Below are 23413 nucleotides of genomic sequence, written 5' to 3' on the forward strand. Positions count from 1 at the left end.
TACACCAAATACACAAAATAATGATCTTTAAAAAAGCATCATATGACCCCTTTAAACGATTTGGCACAAGGACCACTAAAATGTGTGCCATTTCCCCTTTAAGTACAATATCTGGAAAAAAAAAAGTCTTCTGATTTAGTTAGGAAACATCTTGGGGATTTCAAAATGGTTTAAGATTTTGATTTATTGTTTTGGCTTCATATGGAAATATGATACACAATTCAAAATTGCAAAAAGTGTCCCACATTACACTAATCCACCATACCTGTGTTTCCGAGGCAAATTTCTTTAAAGAGTCACCCTTTCCACTTTCACATTAAAACAGCAGACTGTTATTACTCATATCTGCGTAAATTACCTCCGTAAACTAACTTCTACTTTCACTTTGTGATGTTGTCTCAACTGGGTGTTTATTTAATTACTTTGTTTTCTTATGGCTTGGGGAGAAATAAAATCTCTGTATTTATGTAGAAAAGCTGTTAGAACTGATTAAGAAAAGCTACAGTTTATGACATGAAGTGTACAGCAGGAAGAAAGAGAGATTGACCGCTTACCCCAGTTGCCTAAAGACAACTTGTCAATGGTAACATTAAATACACAATTACATTAGCAATTATTGATGCTAGTATATTTTAAGTTATTTACATATAGCATGCAGTGTGTTCTACAGCTGAAGTGTTTTTGGAGGGAGTGTAATGGTCCCCCTTAAACTTTTTTCCGAGGGCAACTTCCCTTCCCTTAAAATTAACCATGGTTTTACTACAAATAAAACCAAAAACATGGTTTCAATAGTTAAACCATGGTAACCACAAATTAACCATGGTTTTGCTACACTAACCGTACTTTAACCATGTTATTTGTAGTAAAACTGAATACAAATGGTAATCAAAACGCCAAAAAACGTGGTTATTACACCTTTACAATAATAAAACCATGGTTAGTTTCCGCAAGGTACTACATGTTTTTCTTAATTAGCACATTTGAATAATAGGATAAAATTTGTTTACCAACCTAGAGTTTGTAGTAGTAGCTATGTATATTGATTTCGTAAACGCTTCGATACATAATGTTAGCAACGCAACGCAAGGTTTGTTACTTACAGTCAGTAGCCAAACGATGATTCAGTTCAGCAAAGCTAGATGTTTTCACAACATTACTATATATTTAATCTCGAAACTTACATTTCTGTCGGATCAGCCTCTGTTTTGTTCATTGTTCTTTCAAGTCCAAGGTTACTAGACGGAGAAAACGAAACTACTTTCCAACTCCTTATTTTCCAATTCCTCCAGCTGGAGTGTCTCATGTATTTAAAGAAACAGAGTGAATTTAGATAGATGTGTTGAAAACTACCGGTACTGCGCGAACTTCCTGTTTATTAATCGAACACTAGAATAGAATAGAATAGAATAGAATATTGATGAATGAAACGTGATATTAGTCAGAAATAAACACCATTTATTTATCCATCTGTATTATTTAAATATAGGCTATTTGATTTCGCATAATAATAATAATAATAATAATAATAATAATAATAATAATAAGACAACGAAGTGTTTTTGGAGGAATGTGTGTTAGGCCTATAAAAATTAAATAATGTACTTTTTGGTATATATTATTATTATTATTATTATGTACATTTGTGTTTATGTACATTGTTGATTAATACAACGTTTTCATATGTTATCATTTTTACTGTTATATTGTGTTACAATTATATAATGTTTGTTACTGGCTTATGTTAAATTATTCTTATTTTCCATAAAAGCAGAGGGTAAATATTTATTAGCATCTTGACATTATTAGCCTTATAGGACTATTATAGGATATAGGATATTCATATATATTCAGGACAACTTGACTGTTGACTAGACTGTTTATTTTATTTTATTTTATTTCACAAATACAGCAAATCCTTATGAAACATGAATAAAATGCTGTCAATTGCATTTTAAAACAAACATCATTAACCAGACAAAAATCAACATATTACTTCCATTAAATTGAAAAGTAAATTAAGACCTTTTTATTCCAATGTGATGGAAAAATAATAACCATGTGCCCATTTGAACAGCCTCTTCTTCCTCTGACCTTTGACCTTGAACTTTTTGTATTTTCAGAATACTATTTTTTTAAATGAATAACACCAATGACGAGATAAAAGAACAAACATCATTATTATATTATTGTTATTGTAATACTTCTTTACATTATTTACTTTGTTTTGCTTTGCAGTAATGCATAACATAGGAAAAACAAAAAATGAAATGTAAAACTATAATTGTGTAGAAATGTGTCAAATGATGTAGAGTCAAACATTTAATATTATTTCATAAAATTATAGAAGGCTGCCTTTTATACAGGGTTTCTGTTACATTTAAAATATTTTGAATGACTGAATGTCAGTGGACATGATTGTCACCATATTTTGAGAATGACTTAATCTACGTTATGTAGTATATAACAGCATGAACAATAAAATCTTAATTGAAAAAATGATGGAAAGTCATGACAGCACATAGAAAGTAAGGCATTTCAGAACGCGTGTAAAGATCCAGCCGTGACTTCATTCACCTATTTAGAGCACGCCTGAAGGCTCTGACTAATGTACTCAAAGTGAACAACACCGTGATCACAATTCAGTGACATCTCTCCCCCCCTTTCAAGTAACTGACAGCTGGTCAACCAGTCAGCTGACCGGCAACAGCTAAAGAGGGGTGGAACTCTGCACCCACTGACATGTACTCAGTCAGAGAACAGATCTAAGTTTAACAGAGGAAAGAGACTGAGACACAAGTGGGGACAAGGGACCGTCTGGGACACCTTGCTTTCCAGTTCTGACTATTTGTACAAGTTGTTTTTATTTTTCTCTGGAGTTGCTGGCTTAATTTGATAAAACTATGAATGTTCAAAAGTGTGCCAGGTGTGGGTTTGTGGTGTACCCAGCGGAGAAGATCAATCTTATTGGTCAGGTAAGACTTTTCGGCATATGTCTCAAAGATCTTACATATTAACATGATAGTACATAGATAATCATAAAGTGTCAATGTATTTTTCGGTTAAGTCTAACCATGTTTTCTATGATGTAAGAAAGACAGTTTTCAGGAGAAGGAATTGGATTCAGTTATTTTTAAAATGCACATTTTCATTTTCTCACTCTGCATGTATGTGTCTCTTTTCTCTTTCAGAATTGGCACAAAGCATGTTTTCACTGTGAGGTCTGTAAGATGGTTCTGACTGCCAATAATTTTGTCAGCCATCAGAAAAGGCCGTACTGCCAAGTGTAAGTTTTGGAGTCATTTTTATGCTTAAATATAATTTTTTAGTAAAAATGAAGGCTCCGTGTTTTAATAAATCAGCATTATTTTCTATTGCTTCATGACTGAAGGCGTAATTTGTACTTACTGCATAGTTTGACCATTAAATGTGTTAAAAAATAAATTATTTCTCTTATATCTAATAGGCATAATCCAAAGAACAATACTTTCACAAGTGTTTACGAGACCCCTGTCAACATCAATGCCAAGAAGCAATCTGAAGCAGCCAGTGAGGTGAGGTTTTGTTTACGTCACAGACTTACTGTACATCTGAGTACTATAGTAAATGAACTAAGTACATCTTTTTTTGTAGCTGAGGCTATAAAAAACAATAACTGTATAAAAATTCAAGTCATGTTTTGATTTTCTGTAACAGTATTTGATGTAGTATTTACAAGTGTGAAGTTCTGAGGTAATGCTGTTAATCTGAGGTGTTTTCATATAGGATATAATGAATATTAAGTAAGGCGTAATGTACAGTCAGCTGATCATTACTGGAAAATAAACTCCTCCAGGGTAACTTACTTTGTGATTATGACCAGTTGACTGTACATTACACCACTTTAAGTACATGGCTTCTTACCAAATAAATAAATATATAATATAATAAAACGTTTTTTTTTTTTTACCCCCTATATTATATGAGCTGGGTTGAAGGTCTGTTTTTAGGAGAGCTCAAAGGCCCTGGTGACTCTACAGGTTTGGAATGAGAACTGCATCTCTCCAGTTATTTCTGTGGTGTGACATGACACTCTTCTCTGGCCTTCTTTATGTATTTGCTGTTTAAATTTATACCACATGAACATGGCCCACCTCTCTTCCTTTCTTGCTTCCTTTCCCTCTCTCTCCTTCTCTGAATCTCGCTCTGTGGGATCCCAGCTGCCCCTGTCTGTCAGTGGGCTCTAGAGCGGTCTTCATACAGACTGACAGAATGCAGAACACCACACTTACATTTCATTTCTTCCCTGAAAAGTTACATGAAGACAGTGTGGAAAAACAGCACTCACTAGCATCACTGATGTTGCATATGACTTTTTACAGTATGTGATATTCCATCATTCTTCATACATCAGGAATTACAGAAAGGGGATTTCAGAATCAATCATTACCACATTTATTGTGCTAATAGGAAGCACGCTAACATTTCTCTCCTTCTATCTCTCTGGTTTCTAGAATAAATATAGAGAAGAAGGGGAGCGTTTCATGTCCACTTTCCACTATGACATGAGATCAAAAGAAATCAAGCAAGCTCGTGAGGCCAGCCAGCTTGCCAGTCAGGTGAGTAGCCAAAGGAAGCAGTACCATAAATCCATTACGTTTAGCTGTGGGCTATATTTTAACATGTGACCGTTTTTTAATCTTTCTAAAAGCAGCAAGGTTGCCAAACTGAATTTGTGGGCCAACAGTCATTTTATTCGGGCAGCGTTACCAGCCAGGAACATGTACGTGTGACCCAGGCACAGAAGACCATTAGCGACGTGAGTTATCAGATTCAGACTCAATGGGCAAATGAAAAATGAGGCTCTTGCTTTTTTGCTGCACCTATAATTGGATAAATTATGATGATGAATTACAAAGAGTGGTAATTTGGGCTGCAGGTGGAATACACTGTGTGCACAATTATTAGGCAAGTTGTATTTTTGAGGATTAATTTAGTTATTGTACAACTACAGTGCTCTTGGTCAATCCAAAATGTTAACAAACCCTCAAACCTTAACATTTAAGTAGTAAAAGTGAAGTTTTGGCGTTCTTAAGAGAATATCTACATGTACACCATTATTAGGCAACTATTAGTGTGCAGAATTATTATGCAACTAAATGAAAAGCAAAGATCTCACTTGTTTATTTTCACCTGTTAAAGTGAGAATAATAAACAAACTCAATTTACAAATAAACATTTCTGAAATTTCAAAAAGAAAACCTCAGTGACCAATATAGCCACCCTTCTTTTCGATAACAGTCACAAGCCTTCCATTCACGGAGTCAGTCAGTTTCTTGATCTGGTCAGAATCAACTTTGTGTGCAGCCGCAACCACAGCCTCCCAGACACTGTTCAGAGAGGTGTACTGTTTACCTTCACTGTAAATTTCCTGCTTAAGAAGGGCCCAAAAGTTCTCAATAGGGTTTAAGTCAGGTGAAGAAGGGGGCCATGTCATTAGTTTTTCATCTTTAAGGCCTTTACTGGCCAGCCACGCAGTGGAGTACTTTGATGCATGTGATGGAGCGTTGTCTTGCATAAAAATCAAAGTCTTCTTGAAAGATGCAGACTTTTTCCTGTACCACTGCTTGAAGAAAGTGTCTTCTAAAAATTGGCAGTAGGTCTGAGAGTTGATTTTGAGTCCATTTTCAACCCGAAAAGGTCCAACTAGCTCATCTTTAATAATACCTGCCCATACCAGTACCCCACCTCCACCTTGCTGGCGTCTGAGTCGAAGTGGAGCTCTGTGTCCGTTACTGATCCAACCACGGGCCCATCCATCTGGGCCGTCAAGAGTCACTCTCATCTCATCGGTCCACAAAACCTTTGAAAAATCTGTCTTCAGATATTTCTTGGCCCATTCTTTACGTTTCAACTTATGTGTCTTGTTCAGAGGTGGTCAGGTTTCAGCCTTTCTTACCTTGGCCATGTCTCTGAGAACTGAACACCTCCTACTTCTTGACACTCCAGGTAGGTTGCAGTTGTGGAATATGGCAGCACTGGAGGATAATGGGTTCCTGGTAGCTTCATGTTTGATTCTTCTCAAATCTTTGGCGGTTAATTTGCGTCTTTTCTTCTCGACACGTTTCTTGCGACCCTGTTGACTATTTGCTACAAAACGTTTGATGGTTCTGTGATCACGCCCCAATATCTTAGATATTTCAAGAGTGCTGCATCCCTGTGAAAGACTTTTTACAATTTTTGACTTTTCAGAGTCAGTTAAATCTCTTTTTTGGCCCATTTTTCCTGAGGAGAAGAATCTGCCTAATAATTATGCACACCTTGATATAGGGTGTTGATCTCCTTAGGCCACACCCTCCCTCGTTACACAAATACACATCACCTGATAAGCATTCAAGTTTATACAGCTTGGACTTGGAAATTATGGATAAAATGATGATATGGTCAAAATCATCACTTGCCTAATAATTGTGCACACAGTGTATAAACGAGGCCATGAAGCACGTGTGACGCAGTTTACCTCTGTAGCCGACACACCTGAGATGTTACATGCCAAAACTGGAGTCTCATTGGCCAGTGATGTAAGGATACATTTCCAAAGTGACCTTTCAGACTGAAATGACATACATGGTTTTAAAAATCCAATAATCTTTATAATTATCCTGGTATTGTAATCTCTCATAGAAAACTGTGGTAGTTGCAAATTCTTTCTGTAATATTTCTTATAACTGTTGATCACAAGTAATTATTTTATATTATAGTATAATTATATATATATGTATATATATATAAAGTATAGTAAATGTAACATTTTATTATATTATTTTAAAACATAACATTATAGTAATAAGTTCCAGAAGCTTTAGTGTAAAGGCTGAACTTATCAATATCACTTTGTCCTGTTGTGTAACACTTCCTCAAGATTTTGTGGTTAATCTTCTCAAAATTTTCATACACTGGCCACTGAAGCTAAATATGGAAGCCATACCGCTTCTTTTTAATTCTAAATTGCCTAAAATCTCCAGGTTTTGGCTTTGTTTTCATCCTTGCTGAAGGTAATGACTGAAAAGTAGTTTGACCAGTAGTGTGCAAGCAACCGATCTTGACCAAAAGCCAATTCCCGGACATTTTAGCCAATTACAAATTCCCAGCTAGGACTGTCCAGGACGTATGGTCACACAGACATCTGGAGGCCTTCCTCTTACCCCTGTTTATGTGATTAGTCATTGCACAAGTTTGTTTCTTATCTGTGATGTTATATGTTGATTGAAAGGTGAAATACACGGAAGAATATGAGCAGTCTAAAGGAAAGGGCAGTTTCCCAGCTATGATCACGCCAGGATATGAAATGGCAAAGAACGCCAATACACTGGCTAGCAATGTAAGTAAAGTTTAGGTTGCAAAAAGTTCATTTTCTTTCTCAAAAAGCTGATTATTTCTTTCTTTTTTATTCAGGTGGAGTATAAAAAAGGCCATGAAGAACAAGTGTCAAAATACACCGCTGTGACGGATACTCCTGATGTGCTTCTAGCTAAAAATCAAGGGAAGATTGTCAGTGATGTACGTGAATAGAATCTTGAAAAGTCTTTGTGGCCGAATAATATCCATATGTCTTAATTTGGCATCTCCTTCTATAAAAACAGTATGTCTACACTGGGGAATATGAACAGCAGAGGGGCAAAGGCAGTTTTCCTGCCCACTTCACTCCCGGATACCAGGTGGCTAAAAAAGCAGGCGAGATGGCCAGCAAAGTAAGTGTCCAAATGTGTAAATTACATGTGAATGTCAGCTGCATGCCAGGTGTATACTAGTGTTGTTTTTGTTACAGGTGAAATATCAACAGAAATACGAGCAGGAGATTAAGGGCAAGGCCAGCACTGATGCTGGTTCTGCAGAGTTTGCTTTGGCCAAAGAGAATGCAGAACACTTCAGTCAGGTGACACAGTGTTCTTTTGCGCATTCAATGCACATTCAATATATCCTCACATATGGTTATACTGAACGTCTCTAATTCCTTTAGCATGCCTATACTGAGGAATATGAACAGCAAAAGGGCAAGGGCAGCTTCCCTGCTATGATTACCCCTGGATACCAGATGGCCAAGAAAGCCCATGACATAGCCAGTGATGTGAGTATCAGCGCATCCTCACTGCTGAAGTCGTCTGTCATTTTAGATTTTTCACTTTTCACTGTATTACACCAGTTCTGTCCCAGTCAGGGTTCAGGGTTATTATAGTTAACTAAAACTTAAACTAAAACCATAAAACATTTTTGTTACTTGACATAAATTTTAACTGAAATAAAATATGCAAAACTTAAGAGCTAATTAACAAGGCAACATTTCCATTTTCATTTTGTTTAACTTGATGTACTAAAATAACTAAAATTTAAATAAAAATTAATAATAAAAATACATAAACATTTATAGACCACAAAAACAGATACAAATTGCAAAAACACTAAACAAAAGTAGTAAAAATTTTAATTAAAATTAACATGAAAGCAGAAACTATAAAAATAAAATGTAATTCAAAAAATTACCATCAACTATAATAGTATCTCAATGATATTAAAATAACACTGTCAGACTTATTATAATAAGTCTGACAGTGTTATTTTAATATCATTGAGATACTATTATAGTTGATGGTAATTTTTTGAATTACATTTTATTTTTATAGTTTCTGCTTTCATGTTAATTTTAATTAAAATTTTTACTACTTTTGTTTAGTGTTTTTGCAATTTGTATCTGTTTTTGTGGTCTATAAATGTTTATGTATTTTTATTATTAATTTTTATTTAAATTTTAGTTATTTTAGTACATCAAGTTAAACAAAATGAAAATGGAAATGTTGCCTTGTTAATTAGCTCTTAAGTTTTGCATATTTTATTTCAGTTAAAATTTATGTCAAGTAACAAAAATGTTTTATGGTTTTAGTTTAAGTTTTAGTTAACTATAATAACCCTGAACCCTGACTGGGACAGAACTGGTGTAATAGTATAATAGTGGTATATATATATATAGTGGTATACCACTAACTAAAAATAAAACTATTAATAGCATGTTTGCTAACTGAAAAAAAGTAAATAAAATATAATTATTAGATGATATATATATATATATATATACAGTATATATATACATTTAAAATAATTAAAACTAAATTAGTACTAAAAATGTAACTAAAATTAAAATGAAAACTAAAAATAGAGAAATATACAAGCTAATTCAAAATATGAATAAAAACTATAATAGTACATAAATAATACCAAAATAATCCCAGTTAATGTTTTCTCACCTTGGCCTGTCATCACTAAGTGGAATAAGTACATTTTCTCCGATGACTCCCACCGAGAATCCAATGTTGTCACTCTAGAGGCATCAAAAGGACATATTTAGACACACTGACTGTCTAAATGACTGATTGTGTATGTTCTCTCATGTCACAGGAATTCATCCTGACAGATCAGGCATCCTAGATTGAGCTCTTTCTGGTATTGTTGTGTTTAAACACTTTTCTCATCCCCCTCTCTCCATGTTTAACCTGCAGCTGAAATATAAGAAGGATTTGAACAAGATGAAGGGATCTTCTGCATACCACACTCTGAACACTGATGACAACTTGACTCTGAAGTGTGCATGCAAAATCAACAAGCTTGTGAGCGAGGTGAGCGATTTATGCCCTTGGTCCATTGCCTACATCAGGTGCAGAAGAACAGATGGATGGCATATTCACTTTTGCCCATTAAACATATTTAGAAACAGCATTGATTAGTTAGCTGAAGATTTGTAACTTGGCTTACTGAGTGCATTTTGGGATGCACACGTGCAAAAACAGAAAGAGAGGATCAGTGAACTCATCTGTCAGCGGCTCAGCCAGACATAACGTCTCCACACCTGCATTCTCCACATCCCATGAGCCCAACCACCCACAGACATAAACAAAGACAACACACAAGCCCAGGGGCCACATCATCATTCTATTTTCACCCTCTTGCATGCCACAGTGTTTACCTGATGATGCCATAAACACTACCACATCCTCATCCTACCCTGATTTACAAGCAAATGTCAAAAGGGCATATGGTTTTCTGTATGCAGTGCATGAAGTTCACCACAAATGATAGAGGCTTAAAATTCCACAACTTCATTGCCTACACTCTTAAAAATAAAGGTGCTTCAAAAGGTTCTTCACAGCGATGCCATAGAAGAACCATTTTTGGTTCCAAAAAGAACCATTCAGTCAAAGGTTCTTTAAAGAACCATCTCTTTCTTACCTTTTTATAATCTGAAGAACCTTCTTTCGCCACAAAGAACCTTTTGTGAAACAGAAAGGTTCTTCAGATGTTAAAGGTTCTTTATGGAACCATTTAGACAAAAAGGTTCTTCTATGGCATCGTGAAGCACCTTTATTTTTAAGAGTGTACTTGACACAGACATCCTCCCGTTATACAGGTTGAATACAAGAAGGACCTTGAGACCACCAAAGGCCACAGCATCAACTACTGCGAGACGCCACAGTTCAAGAATGTGTCAAAGATCGCCAAGTATACCAGTGATGTGAGCTCCTCATCAGTGATATGACTGCTACTGTATATACAAAGAATGACAGCATATTCTATATTTAATGTGTTGCTGTGCTGGGCACTTGTGTGCAGTCATATGCAAGCTCATTCACTCTGTTTGTGATTGCAGAATAAATACAAGGAGAGTTACACCAATCACATGAAGGGGCACTATGAGGGTGGTGGCATCGATAAGAAAACCATGCATGCCATGAACGTCAGAAAGCTTGCCAGTGATGTAAGACGAAAGCCATTTTCTGAACATATTATCTCTCATATGTAGTTTTGTTGCTCATAATTGCATTCAATTTGTATACATTCATACGGTAATAGAATTAGTAAAAGTAAACTACAAAGCATTTGTCCAATTTTAAAATAAGAAACTGTTGTAGTAAATAAGTAAATACTAAGATATTTTAGATACGTTACTCAATTTTATATATATGTATAGGGTGTTTGCATATTCTCTAATACCATTTGATTTCAGATTGCCTACAAATCAGAATATGAGCAGGAGAAGCATGTTCAGAGTGAGTACAACTATCCAGCCACCATCACTCCATCCTATCAGTCACAGAAGAAACTGGAGCCACTCAAAGATGTAGGTCTATCATTCTTTATGAGGCTTTAAACTTAAACTTCATGTATTGGCTATTCTGCTTAGAACTTGTCTATCAGTAATTGTGCCGTCCAGACAGCTTGTAAAGTGCTGCCTCAGCCTTATAAATGAGCTTCACGCTTGTAAACATGCAAGCTAATCTAAATGGATGTCTTTTTTTTCCTCCCACACAGAAAAACTACAGACAGCATATCGACAAGCTGAAATTCAGCCAGGTTACAGACACTCCTGAAATTGTGCAAGCCAGAATCAATGCCCATCAGCTCAGCGATGTAAGCATAATTTGTCCTTGTCAATGAGTGTTTAAGCGAATTTAATGTAATATATCTAAGCCTCACATATAACCTCTCATTCAAGCTGAACTATAAAGCCAACTATGAGAAGACAAAGATGCAGTACACATTATCTCAAGATACACCAGAACTTAAAAAGGCCAAAGCCAATGCAGAGCTCGCCAGTGGTGTAAGCCTATACTCACATTCCAGAGCCTTGCCACATATTTGACATCCTTATATATAGTTCACAGGTGTTGATTGTGTTGTTAAGTGTTGTCTTCCTGCACGTTCACAGATAAAATACAAAGAGAACTGGGAGAAGAACAAATCCAAAGCATGTGATATCGGGCTGGACACACTCACACTCAAAGCTGCCAAAGCCTCTCGAGACCTGGCTAGTGATGTAAGAATCAAATGTTCAATGTTTGAATGTAAACGTTCATTAAAATTTGTTTCCTTGGGTTGATTTGATGTATTGGGCTGTACAGATCAAGTATAAGGAAGCATATTCAACGAACAAAGACAAAGCCATTGGAATGGATGTGAGTGACTCCAAAACAATGCACTCCCTTCAGGTGGCCAAGCTTAGCAGTGAGGTAAGCCTGAGTACCCAAAGTCAGGTTGAGTTTAACAAAAGTATATTTTCCAATTATTATGAGTGTGCAATCTCAGATTCCTCAGGCTAAACAAATAATCCAATCAAATTTCTTTGCTATAGGTCGCTTATAAAAAAGATTCTAAGGAGACTCAATCCAAGTGCCACCTGCCTCTAGACATGGTGAATCTGAATCATGCTAAGAAGGCTCAGGCCCTGGCCAGTGATTTGGACTACAGGAAGAAGTTACACGATTATACCGTCCTGCCTGATGACATGAAAGTGCAGCAAGCTAAGAAAGCCTACCAACTGCAGAGTGATGTAAGAAGAAGAAAGCATGTCTATTTGCAAGACCTGAGTAGAATGATACACATACTGTGCTTTATGCATGCTATATGGATATTTGATTTGGCTTTTTTAGAACCAGTACCGATCAGACCTGACCTGGATGAAAGGAGTCGGATGGGATGCTGATGGCTGCCTGGATGTAGAACAAGCCAAGAAAGCAGGAGAACTAGTCAGTGAGGTTGGTCATTACAAAATTTGGATTCCCTACTGATTAGACTCGCATATCTGGTCACCAGCATTTTCATAGGCTTCTTAACTAGCTTTACCACCAAGATTTCTTTGGTCTTCACCAGGAAGACTATGCTGGACTTCACACGTTTACTCTAACTGTGCATTTTCCACCTCTATACAGAAAAAGTACCGCCAGAAGGTGGACAGTGTGAAATTCACACAAGTGGCAGACACTCCTTCCATCATACATGCTAAGAAGAGCCAGGAGCTGCAGAGTGGGGTAAGATATGATCCATCCGATTGGATATTTCTCTCCTCAGTGGATATTTCTGGGATTGATTGGCCTTTTCTTATACTCAGCTGGCGTACAAAGCGGGCACTGAACAGACAATGCACCAGTACACTATAAGCAAAGATGAGCCCCTCTTCAAGCAAGCCAAAGCTAATGCAGAGCTTCTCAGTGAGGTATGATCTGAATCACTTGAAACTGTTGCTTATGCTGCACCAATAACCTACACATGAACTAACAACCCACCGCCTGTTTTTAATCAACACATTAAACTGGTGATTTTCAGAAAACATATAAGAGTAGTTGGGAGGAGCAGAGGGACAAGGGTTTTGAACTAGGCTTGGACTCACTCTCAATTCATGCCGCCAAAACAACAAGAGATCTCGCCAGTGATGTGAGTGACCAAACACCCTACTGATGCACATGACTCACAAATAGACACTCAAGGGAAGCTCAGTTATTGTGACTAATAATCTAATGTAACTTTCCTGATATTCCATATATTTAGGTGAAGTACAAGCAAGAATATGAGATGACAAAAGGGAAGATGATTGGCGTGAAGACTGTTTCAGACGATTCTCAGATGGCCCATTCAACCAAGGCTACCAAACTCCAGAGTGACCTCAATTACAAGAAAGAGTATGAGGACACCAAGACCAAATACAGTGCCTCACTCGATATGATGACCCTCACCCATGCCAAGAAAGCCCAGGAACTGGCCACTGAGAAAAATTACAAAACCTTCTTACACGAGTACACCATCTTGCCCACTGATATGAAGGTGGAATGGGCCAAGAAAGCTTACGACCTACAGAGTGATGTAAGAGTTATCCCAGGATTCAATTGCATGACTTGTAAAGCCAAAACAGACACAAACATGCATATTGTTTGGAATTATGCATCAAAACATTGTTTTCTTCACAGAAAAAGTATCGCTCTGACCTGAACTGGATGAAAGGGGTGGGACGGGAAACCACCGGATCCCTTGATATACAGCAGGCCAGAAAAGCTACAGATTTAGCCAGCGAGGTACAGATCGACCTGAACATGACCAACCACACACACTTAATGTCATAGTTTTTCATCTAACAAGCTCTAAAATCAACTAACTTGAGGAGTCACCAGATTTCTAGGTCATCAGCAGGACCCTCTGAAAATGAAATGCGTACTTAACCACTAGAAGAGCAGTTATGTCATGCTTGCTTTGCAAATAGCTGAAGTGAAGTCAAGGTTATATTTAGCAGGGGAAGAAATAGGAAAGAACTATTTCCTCAATTCATCAGTACCTTGTATTGTTTATTAAGAACCCTTGTCTCAGCAAACATCAGAGAACTATTTTTTTTTTATTATTACATTTTCAACTAATAATCATGTTTAGGTTATTATGCCTTCAGAAATCTGACATTCCTTGCTAAAAGAATAAAAGCATATGTTTTGTTATTTAATATATGTAATAATTTACTAAATATTTTTTGTATAAATGTAAACTTGGAGATAAACAGAATGTTTTAAATTTTTTACAAATTAAAACAGAGACACTTTATGACATCAAGTGCTGCTTTTAGGATAGAAGCCATGATTATTATTAGATGCACTTCACTTTGAGTATAGATATTAAACTCAGCTAAAATAGAGAAGCACATGCCTGGGGTTAGCATTTCAATTACACATCTGTTTAAAGGTATTGTCAAATGATTGAACCATATCATCCTTGAAATAAGAGATAGTAAATTCAAAGCACACTCTACATCTCCCAGCACTGACAGTTGGTATAAATCTTTGCCATGTGTTGTGTTTGCTCCAGAAAAAATACAGACAGGATGCAAGTGCTCTGAAGTTTACCAGCGTGGAGGATACACCAGAGATGGTCCAGGCCAAAATCAGTAGCAAACTGGTTCTTGATGTACGTCTTCATTTTATACATGCATGAATTATTCTTTCTATGAATCTATGCATTGAATTTGGGGACAACTGGTAAAAGAGATTGGAATTTCTTCATGTATGTGATTGTGAACGTGAGATATCTTCATGTTGACAGAGATTATACAGAGAGAAAGGAGAGAATGAAATGCATAAATACACACTGATTGGAGATATTCCAGAGCATGTGCAGGCTAAGATCAATGCCATGAACCTCAGTGAGGTGAGAATCCATTCCAAACACTGCTGTTGCTGTTTCAGAAACTACACTCTAAAAAATGCTGGGTTAAATATAACCCAGCACTGGGTTAGTATTAAACACATGCACAAACAACTGAAGTTCCACATTAAACTGCTAAAAGTAGAATTCTTTTCTATATAGTCACACTACAAAGAGTCCTGGAGAAAGATCAGAGATGGTGGCTACAAATTGCGCTTGGATGCTATTCCATTCCAAGCAGCCAAATCTTCTGCAGAAATCCTCAGTGATGTGAGTATTTTGTACACAATAGATGAACTACAGTTTATTTTGGTTATCTGTCTGTCTAACTGTATAAATGTTTGCCTCCAGCAAAAATACAAGGCACAGTTTGAGAAGACAAAAGGGAAGATGATTGGGCTAAAGGGACTACAGGATGACATAAACATTGCTCATTCTGTGCATGCCACAAATATACAGAGTGATGTAAGTATTCCAGAAGCTACAGCATTTGGAGTACCACAAATATGAGTTTGAGAGGTCATGCACAAGTGATTGATCAGCTTTCTATTTCCTTAGCTCAAATACAAAAAGGACTCTTCTAAGGTGCACTCTCAGTTCCATCTACCAATGGATATGTTGGATGTGCTCCATGCTAAGAAGGCTCAGTCTCTGGTCAGCGATCAGGACTATAGGCTTTCATTGCACAAGTATACAACACTGCCTGATGACCTCAAAGTGCGGGCTGCCAAGAGAGCGTATGAACTGCAGAGTGAGGTAATGGCTTATTTAATACTTGCACTACTATTACTAATACTCATCGTTCACAGAATGCCTCTTGAAAGTTGAATTCTCTTGAACATATTTTATTTATGCAACAGAAAATCTACCGCTCTGATCTGAACTACCTTCGTGGTGTGGCCTGGATTGCCACTGGTGCCCTACAGATTGAGGGATCCAAACGAGCCACAGATCTAATTAGCGAGGTATGAATGCCTATCTAAATATTAACACGTTGATCCAGCATTTTCATCTGCATTACTGTTCAAAAGTTTGGGTTTGGTAAGATTAAAAAAAAACAACAACAGTAAAGACTCTTACATTGTTACAAAACATTTCTATTTCAAATAAATGCTGTTCTTTTGAGCTTTCTATTAGTCAGAGAATACTGAAAGAAGATTTGTTGTGCTTGTTTTCACAAAAATATCAAGTAGCACAACTATTTTTAACATTGATAATAATAAAAAATGTAGCATATTCAAATTATTTCTGAAGGATCATGTGACACTGAAGACCATGAGTTATGACTGCTGAAATTTCAGCTTTGCCATCACAAGAATTAATTACATTTCAAAATATTAAAATAGATAAGTTATTTTAAATTGCAATAGCATTTCACAATATTCCAGTTTTAGTACTTTTGATAAAAAAAAATGCAGCCTTGGTGAGCATAAGAGACTTCTTTCAAAAGCTTCGAAAATCTTACAGCCTCCAAACTTTTGAATGTTAGTGTGTATGTTAAATTTGAATTACATATGTATTTATTATACTGTACTGTATGTTTCTTTTGCCTAACAGAAAAAGTATCGCCAGCAGCCCTACTCATTCAAACACACATCCGTCACGGATTCTCCAGATATTGTGCATGCTAAGACCAGTAACAAGATCACTAATGAGGTAGGAGAACATTCCCAATATGCGAACCTGGACCACAAAACCAGTCTTCAGTTGCACGGGTATATATGTAGCAATAGCCAAAAATACATTGTATGTGTCAAAATTATAGATTTTTCTTTTATGCCAAAAATCATTAGGATATTAAGTAAAGATCATGTTCCATGAAGATATTTTGTAAATTTCCTACCGTAAATATATCAAAACTTCATTTTTGGTTAGTAATATGTATTGCTAAGGACTTCATTTGGACAACTTTAAAGGCGATTTTCTCAATATTTTGATTTTTTTTGCACCCTCAGATTCCAGATATTCAAATAGTTGTATCTCAGCAAAATATTCCTGTCCTATCCTAACAAACCATAAATCAATGGAAAGCTTATTTATTCAGCTTTCAGATGATGTATAAATCTCAATTTGGAAAAATTGACACTTAAGACTGGTTTTGTGGTCCAGGGTCACATATTGTTTCTGTGTTTTGTGATTTCCAGCGAACAGGGATTATAATCTCTTGTGGTCTGATGTTATTTAGCGCTTGTACAAAGAAAAGGGAGAGAGCTTCAGGCACAACTACACCATTACTGCCGAGAGACCTGAAATCACCCAGGCCAAGATTAACGCTGCTAACTTCAGTGATGTAAGATGGGCATTCCAAGTCTATTTTAGTGTTAATGGATATTGCTACATCATAAAAAATCCCCTATTTTAAACCTGATAGCTAATTTCAAAGATATTCTAAAGAAGAAGCTATTAACATGAACCTGCACGCAAGACGCTAGAGAAAAAAGTTTAAACATTATCTATTTTGTTTCAGGTTAAATACAAGGAGTCATGGCATATGCTCAGAGCTCAGGGTTATAAACTCACCATGAAGGATATCCCCTTCCAGGCTGCCAAAGCCTCCACTAGCATTGCTAGTGATGTAAGAATACCCTCTCTAAATTTACACAAACATCTATGGTCAAAAACAGCTGTGATAAACTCATGCATTAATATACATAAGCAATCATGCTGCTAACTTTGTGGTGACCAACAGTTCCTACATCCAGTTCACATGTTCACCTCCTTTGCCCTGGTAGGTCCAGTACAAGCACAACCATGTATTGGAGAAAGGCAAGCACATCGGAGCTCGCAGTGTTCATGAAGACTCGCATTTAATGCACTGCTTAGAGATGGGTCATCTGCAGAGTGACCAGCATTATCGCAAAGACGCTGCATCTGTTAGTGGCCAGTACCAGCTGCCTCTAGACATGGTGAACCTGGTACATGCCAAGAAAGCCCAGGCTTTAGCCAGCGACCAGGATTACAAGACTCACATACACTCTTACACAGTAGTACCTGATGATATAAAGGTGCAATGGGCCAAAAAGGCATATGACCTGCAGAGCCAGGTGAGAAAGACTATGAAAGATTAACAAGATGGCTGATCTTAATCTTGAGTTTTGGTTTCATAACATAGAATAGCGATAAGCCAAACACTATAATCTTGTCTTCTTTATCTTTCAAAGAATGTATACAAAGCAGATCTGAACTTCATGAAGGGAGTGGCCTGGGACTCAGTAGGTGCACCCCAGCTGGAGTCTGCAAAGAAAGCTGGAGAGCTCATTAGTGATGTAAGTCACACTTCCTGTAAATTCAACATGAAATCAAAATTGAGTCTAGTTTGTTAATGCAAGCTCGTTGTCTTATTGTGACTGGTTCATGCACATTATTCTGGAATTTAAAAAGGCCTCTTTAACCAAAAATCAACCAACTTCACTTTTATGCTGACATCAGTTAGGCCAGACAACACAGGCTATTGTATAATGTTAACGAAAAGCAGAATAGCTGTTTAGCTATTTTAGGTCTGGATCCATTCTGGTATGGAATGCCCATTTTTTTTACACTTCAAGTAATTACCAATGAATAACATACCATGTTTCACTCATATTAGTAAAGTAAACACTGTGTGGTTTCATGTTTATAGTCGTAATTTTTCTAGCATGCTGTAATAAAATCATACCACATAAAGCCAAGGTTAATAACGAATGCTTTTCTTCACCGTTACCTTCTGTAGAGGAAGTATCGTCAACATCCTGACAGTCTGAAGTTCACTCAAGTTGCTGATTCACCTGATATCATCCACGCAAAGAACAGCTACATGCAGTGTAGTGAGGTAAACTTCACCCAGCATTCGTATACCAATGTGTGTTGCCAGTAGCTGTTTTGGGATGATGTGAATAACAAGAGTTGTATCCTGTTTCAGAGGATGTATAAGTCTGGAGACTCTGACTCTATGCACAAGTGCACATTACCTCCTGATCATCCTGACTTCATCAGAGCAAAGATCAATGCTCAGCAAATTAGCGATGTAAGCCAGCTGTTGATTGGTACTCTTGCAAGATGTATTTAATGTTTTGAAAGAAGTCTCTTAATAAAGCCTTTACTCATAATGGCTACATTTATTTGATAAAAAATATAATAAAAACAGTGATATTTTGAACTATTATTACAATTTAAAATAACTGTTTTCTATTTTAGTATATTTTAAAATATAATTTATATTTGTGATAGCAAAGCTGAATTTTCAGAAGCTATTACTCCAGGCTTGTGTCACATGATCCTTCAGAAATCCAAAAAATATTATGAAGTAAAAACTTGTTTTCAACATTGATAATAAAAAATGTTCTTGAGAATTTGAGCACCAACTCAGCATATTAGACTGCTTTTTGAAGGATCTGCCACTGAAGACTGCCAATAAATTACATTTAAAAATATATTAAAATAGAAAACAGCTTTTTAACATTTTTAAGAGACTTCTTTCAAAAACTTCAAAAAAACATTAAAGATTCCAAAATTTTAAATGGTAGTGTACATCCTTTAACACTGTCTATGTCCCTTTTTTGCTTTCATTTTGCAGAAAGTGTATAAAAAATCAGGTGAGCAGGTAATGTCTGCAGGTTACGACCTCAGGTTAGACGCCATTCCCTTCCAGACAGCCAAGGCCTCTAGAGAAATTGCTAGTGATGTAAGTCAGAATCAAAATGTTTATTTGCCAAACTGTGATTTTCTTGTAATTTAATATATGTTGTACCGTTCCTTCTCAGTTCCGCTACAAGGAGGAATTTGTCAAAGGGAAAGGCCAGCAGGTTGGCCTTCTCAGCGTTGAGGATGACCCCAAGATCAGACACTCACTGGCTGTAGGGAAGCTCCAGAGTGACAACGAGTACAAGAAGCAGTTCCAGGAGACACGCTCTCAGTTTAAGATCCATGGCGACCAGCCTGAGTTCCTGCATGCTAAGAAGAGCCAGGCTCAGCTCAGCAACCTCAACTATCGCCAACATTTTCATGACTACACCTGTGATCCTAATCAGCTCAACGTCAAACATGCTAAACAAGCCTACCAGCTGCAAAGCGATGTGAGAACTGGTTTTGGGATTATTCAACGATTTATGACGAACTGTAATGATAGCCTTGTATGCTAATGTCTCTGATGAAATGAGTTGCAAATACTTTGCCATTTGCATGTGAAAATATGACATTGCATTGACACTTGGTGACATACACCCAAAAAAGGAATTGTTTGCTTGTTGTTACTTATTGTTTTCCTCATGTAGCATGGTTTAATGGTCCTGACCTTTGTGGTTTCAGGTGAACTACAAATCCGATTTGAACTGGATTAAAGGTGTGGGCTGGACCCCTCCAGGCTCTCTTAAGGCAGAAATGGCCCGCCGTGCAGCAGAACTGGGCCTTGCTGAAGGAGTAACCACTGACGAGGCTATCGCCAAGTATCAGCAGCTAATGGTGAGACACAACTCTGCATCACAGTCTTATACATTAGCTCAATATATGTAAATATGACTTATTTGCTCTGTTCTATAACCTAGTTAGCTGCCTTGTTAGCCTACAGATAGCATACTAACCATCATGGAACATAAGTGAGCTGTTTTGAATGCTCTACTTTGGCAGCAACTCCACAAGTTACACAAACAGCACGGTTGATGTGACTCACAACTGATTTAAGTAGAGTTGGGATGACTAGGCATGTAGCTAAACTAACAGCACAATACTCTAATAATCATAAAAATACATAACACACAAATATTGGATATACTGTACATTACATTTAATTAAACTGAACACATTTTTATTGATACTTTTAGTATTGAATGAAATTTAAAGTCACAATAAAATGTACCGACTGAGTACCGCCTGATCTTTTCTTCCATATTGTGATGTACATCCGAGTGTAAAAGTCTAACATTTTCATTATGAGGTAAAAAAGGTTAAAAATTAAACATACATGGATTAGTTTTTTCACAATACGATCTATAACCAGTGTTATTTTAGTATTATTTATATATTATTTATATACTATAATTTTATAGTAAAAACTATAGTTTTATATATTTTGATTTAGTTTTTAATTTTTAATTTTATATTTTCAGTTTTCATGTTGTGTTTGTAATTTTCCTTTCTTTCTTTTTTTTTTTTTTAAACATTACTATTTAGGTTGAACAATGCTTCACACCAACTTTAAAAGTTTCTTTTTAAATGTAATTTCTCTTACCCAGGGCTGGACTGGGACAAAAAATCGGCCCTGGCATTTTTTTGGTCCAGGCGGCCCATCACCACTTCGAGAGAGATATATATATATATATATACGGGAAAATGCCCGGTATGCCCGATTACCAATCCAGCCCTGCGTTTACCTCATTAATCATCCTCGTTTTGTTTTGTTTTTTTTTTCTCACCGAGCTTGTCAGTGTTTTATGGGATTGCCTTTTCCTTTAAGAACATGCCATGTTGCCTCAAAATTTGGCTAAAACAAGGTATCTTATAAGGCATATTATGTTGGTTATGGCCTTCGAGTCAGGAGTGTACCTTCAAATGCTGCTTCAGTATGCAGCGCACTAGGTTTTGGAACGGAGCAATTGTCATACTTTTGACATTTTTACCACATTACCAAATTGCCTATATTTTCTCTCCCCCATAATGCATGTCATCATTTTCTTCTGTTTCAGATGCTCCAGAGACAGCAGAAATTCCAGGAGCAAGAGCAATCCACCACCGAGCAGACGGAGACCACAAAGGAGTTCCAGCAGCCAGGAGTCAATCCTGATGCTATGGAGATCCTCCAAGTCAAGAGGAAGAAGACCATTAACACCACATTCAAGCAGGCCAAGACCACAAAATCCATCATGTCACAGTCTGTTGCTTCCCACTCAACCACAAGTCAGTCTATCACCAACCAGTCCACCAAGAAACAATCCATTATGAGCCAGTCTCATGCTGATCAATCCACCGCAAGACAGATGAGTGAAAACCGGGCCATCACAGATCAAGCTGCTGCGAAGTCAGGAACAATGTAATCTGCAATTTCTGTCTTCCTTACTTTTGTTTTTTAAATTTAATTTATGAACATCATGTAGATCCTGGTGTTCTTTGACTGTGTTTTCGATTGATCCATGAATGAAGGCTATTTAGATGAAAGACATATGTGAGAAATGAATGTGAAGAAGTTTATAAGTGAAAAGTGAACATGAAGATGGTTAAAGTAAGTTCAGACAGTAAAGGATGGTTGGTTTTCATTTTATTATGGTTTAATGAATGGTTATAGTTACGATAAGATATCAAACAAAGCTACAAGTATGGACAGAGTATGTAAAGAATAGGGGTGAGCATGATTTTGAAGAGGTGCTATTTAATTATTACAGTAGATATGGATTTTTTTTTTTTTTTTGCTGGAAATATGATAAGCAAGAATCAATTGTACTGTCTGATTACATTTATAACATTTCATTTGTCCCTCTGGGGATTCTACAGTTGTCTGGTGGTTCTGAAATTGTTTTATTGAAGCTACTGGATATTTAATGTATGCCTATCAAGCTGCACTTTGTGAGAAAGAACCGCAACTCTGCTAGCAGAGTTTAATAGCTGAACTGTAAGTAAATGTGTGAATTATGACAAATGATAATAAAAGTTCTTTTATGTCCTTCATAAAACATCTTAGCTAACTCATTTCACTGAACTTGAGCACTAGAGGGCAGTCACAGACAGTTTTATTTTGTCAAGTCAATAGTTTCTTGTAATAAACTCGTTTGACAGACACAGAGAGATAGATAGATAGATAGATAGATAGATAGATAGATAGATAGATAGATAGAAGTGGATGGATGGATGTAAAATAACAGTATTCCTTCCAGCAGTTTGGAGGAACTGCTCAGCGGGACCTCACTATTGCTGGAACATAATGAAAATCAGTTTAAAGAAATAAATCATGTTTATTTTCTTGCTTTTCCAATGCAAGTGTTGACCCATAATGCCTAAAGCAGAGGTGCTGAACAACTCTTGTGAAGGAACTGGTAATGTTCAGCCCATAGGGACACTTGCGAAGGCTGATGCGAGTTCACAGGTGAGTTCTGAGCACAGGGCTTTTAGAACTGGTTATGGGAATCTAGGTGGAAAAACCTTTTCAACAGAAAAAAATAGGTCTCGTTTTTTTCCACTGCATATGAGCATGTAGAGTAAAAAGAGTTTTTTGGTTAATGCATGATGCATGTTTATTTTACCTTCAAGCTGTATTACAGTGATCATTTTTAGACAGTAAATCTCTTAGGGTTAGAACAGCTGGGTTTCTAAATACATTTCTAACAGTTATTCTTCAAGAGCTGTGATAAGATAAACACACAGAATGACTAATTATGACAATTCTTTTAAATTAATGCACATTTTGCATGCGTATAAAAGCAGGAATGGGTAAAAGTTGCCATTTCTTCAGTCAAAGTTCACTACTGAGGAA

General features: G+C 36.6%; 2 protein-coding genes across 5 annotated transcripts in view; one reads left to right on the forward strand and one right to left on the reverse strand.

Annotated features, from left to right (window-relative positions):
* LOC107702451 (caspase-7) overlaps nucleotides 1-1291 on the reverse strand; it is a 23234-nt gene extending 21943 nt beyond the window's left edge. The window contains exon 1 of the mRNA XM_016504772.1: nucleotides 1182-1291. Coding sequence (XP_016360258.1) covers nucleotides 1182-1213 — 32 coding nt within the window. The 5' untranslated portion in view covers nucleotides 1214-1291. The remainder of the gene's footprint in view (nucleotides 1-1181) is intronic.
* A 1500-nt stretch (nucleotides 1292-2791) lies between these two features.
* Nucleotides 2792-22678, forward strand: LOC107702452 (nebulin-related-anchoring protein-like). 4 transcript variants are annotated; one of them, XM_016504774.1, is made up of 43 exons: nucleotides 2792-2972; nucleotides 3189-3283; nucleotides 3464-3551; nucleotides 4491-4595; nucleotides 4688-4799; nucleotides 6457-6557; nucleotides 7250-7357; nucleotides 7432-7536; nucleotides 7620-7727; nucleotides 7805-7912; nucleotides 7997-8104; nucleotides 9528-9644; nucleotides 10433-10537; nucleotides 10673-10780; nucleotides 11030-11143; nucleotides 11335-11433; nucleotides 11519-11623; nucleotides 11732-11839; nucleotides 11925-12032; nucleotides 12155-12352; nucleotides 12453-12557; nucleotides 12732-12830; nucleotides 12911-13015; nucleotides 13126-13233; nucleotides 13348-13659; nucleotides 13764-13868; nucleotides 14644-14742; nucleotides 14878-14982; nucleotides 15142-15249; nucleotides 15331-15444; nucleotides 15538-15735; nucleotides 15840-15944; nucleotides 16537-16635; nucleotides 17165-17269; nucleotides 17447-17554; nucleotides 17712-18023; nucleotides 18141-18245; nucleotides 18689-18787; nucleotides 18878-18982; nucleotides 19532-19639; nucleotides 19719-20030; nucleotides 20263-20415; nucleotides 21636-22678. In XM_016504774.1, the coding sequence occupies exons 1-43, from the start codon at nucleotides 2901-2903 to the stop codon at nucleotides 21981-21983; spliced, it is 5589 nt and encodes a 1862-aa protein (XP_016360260.1). In that variant the 5' UTR covers nucleotides 2792-2900; the 3' UTR covers nucleotides 21984-22678. The 4 variants fall into 4 exon arrangements, with proteins under 4 accessions (XP_016360260.1, XP_016360261.1, XP_016360262.1 ...); XM_016504775.1 differs by having other exon boundaries at nucleotides 4691-4799; nucleotides 21636-22677; XM_016504776.1 differs by lacking the exon at nucleotides 6457-6557 and having other exon boundaries at nucleotides 4688-4795; nucleotides 21636-22677.
* Nucleotides 22679-23413: the final 735 nt, after the last annotated feature.

The sequence above is a fragment of the Sinocyclocheilus anshuiensis genome, unplaced genomic scaffold, assembly GCF_001515605.1.
Source record: "Sinocyclocheilus anshuiensis isolate Anshui unplaced genomic scaffold, SAMN03320099.WGS_v1.1 scaffold190, whole genome shotgun sequence".
Lineage (NCBI taxonomy): Eukaryota > Metazoa > Chordata > Actinopteri > Cypriniformes > Cyprinidae > Sinocyclocheilus > Sinocyclocheilus anshuiensis.

What these genes read in the sequence shown, in the direction of transcription:
- LOC107702452 (XM_016504774.1), top strand. Translation starts at nt 2,901, where the DNA reads ATGAATGTTCAAAAGTGTGCCAGGTGTGGGTTTGTGGTGTACCCAGCG. An exon ending in CGTATGAACTGCAGAGTGAG is followed by an intron (nt 15,736 to 15,839) that starts GTAATGGCTTAT and finishes TTTATGCAACAG; the next exon opens with AAAATCTACCGCTCTGATCT. An exon ending in CCTACCAGCTGCAAAGCGAT is followed by an intron (nt 20,031 to 20,262) that starts GTGAGAACTGGT and finishes TTGTGGTTTCAG; the next exon opens with GTGAACTACAAATCCGATTT.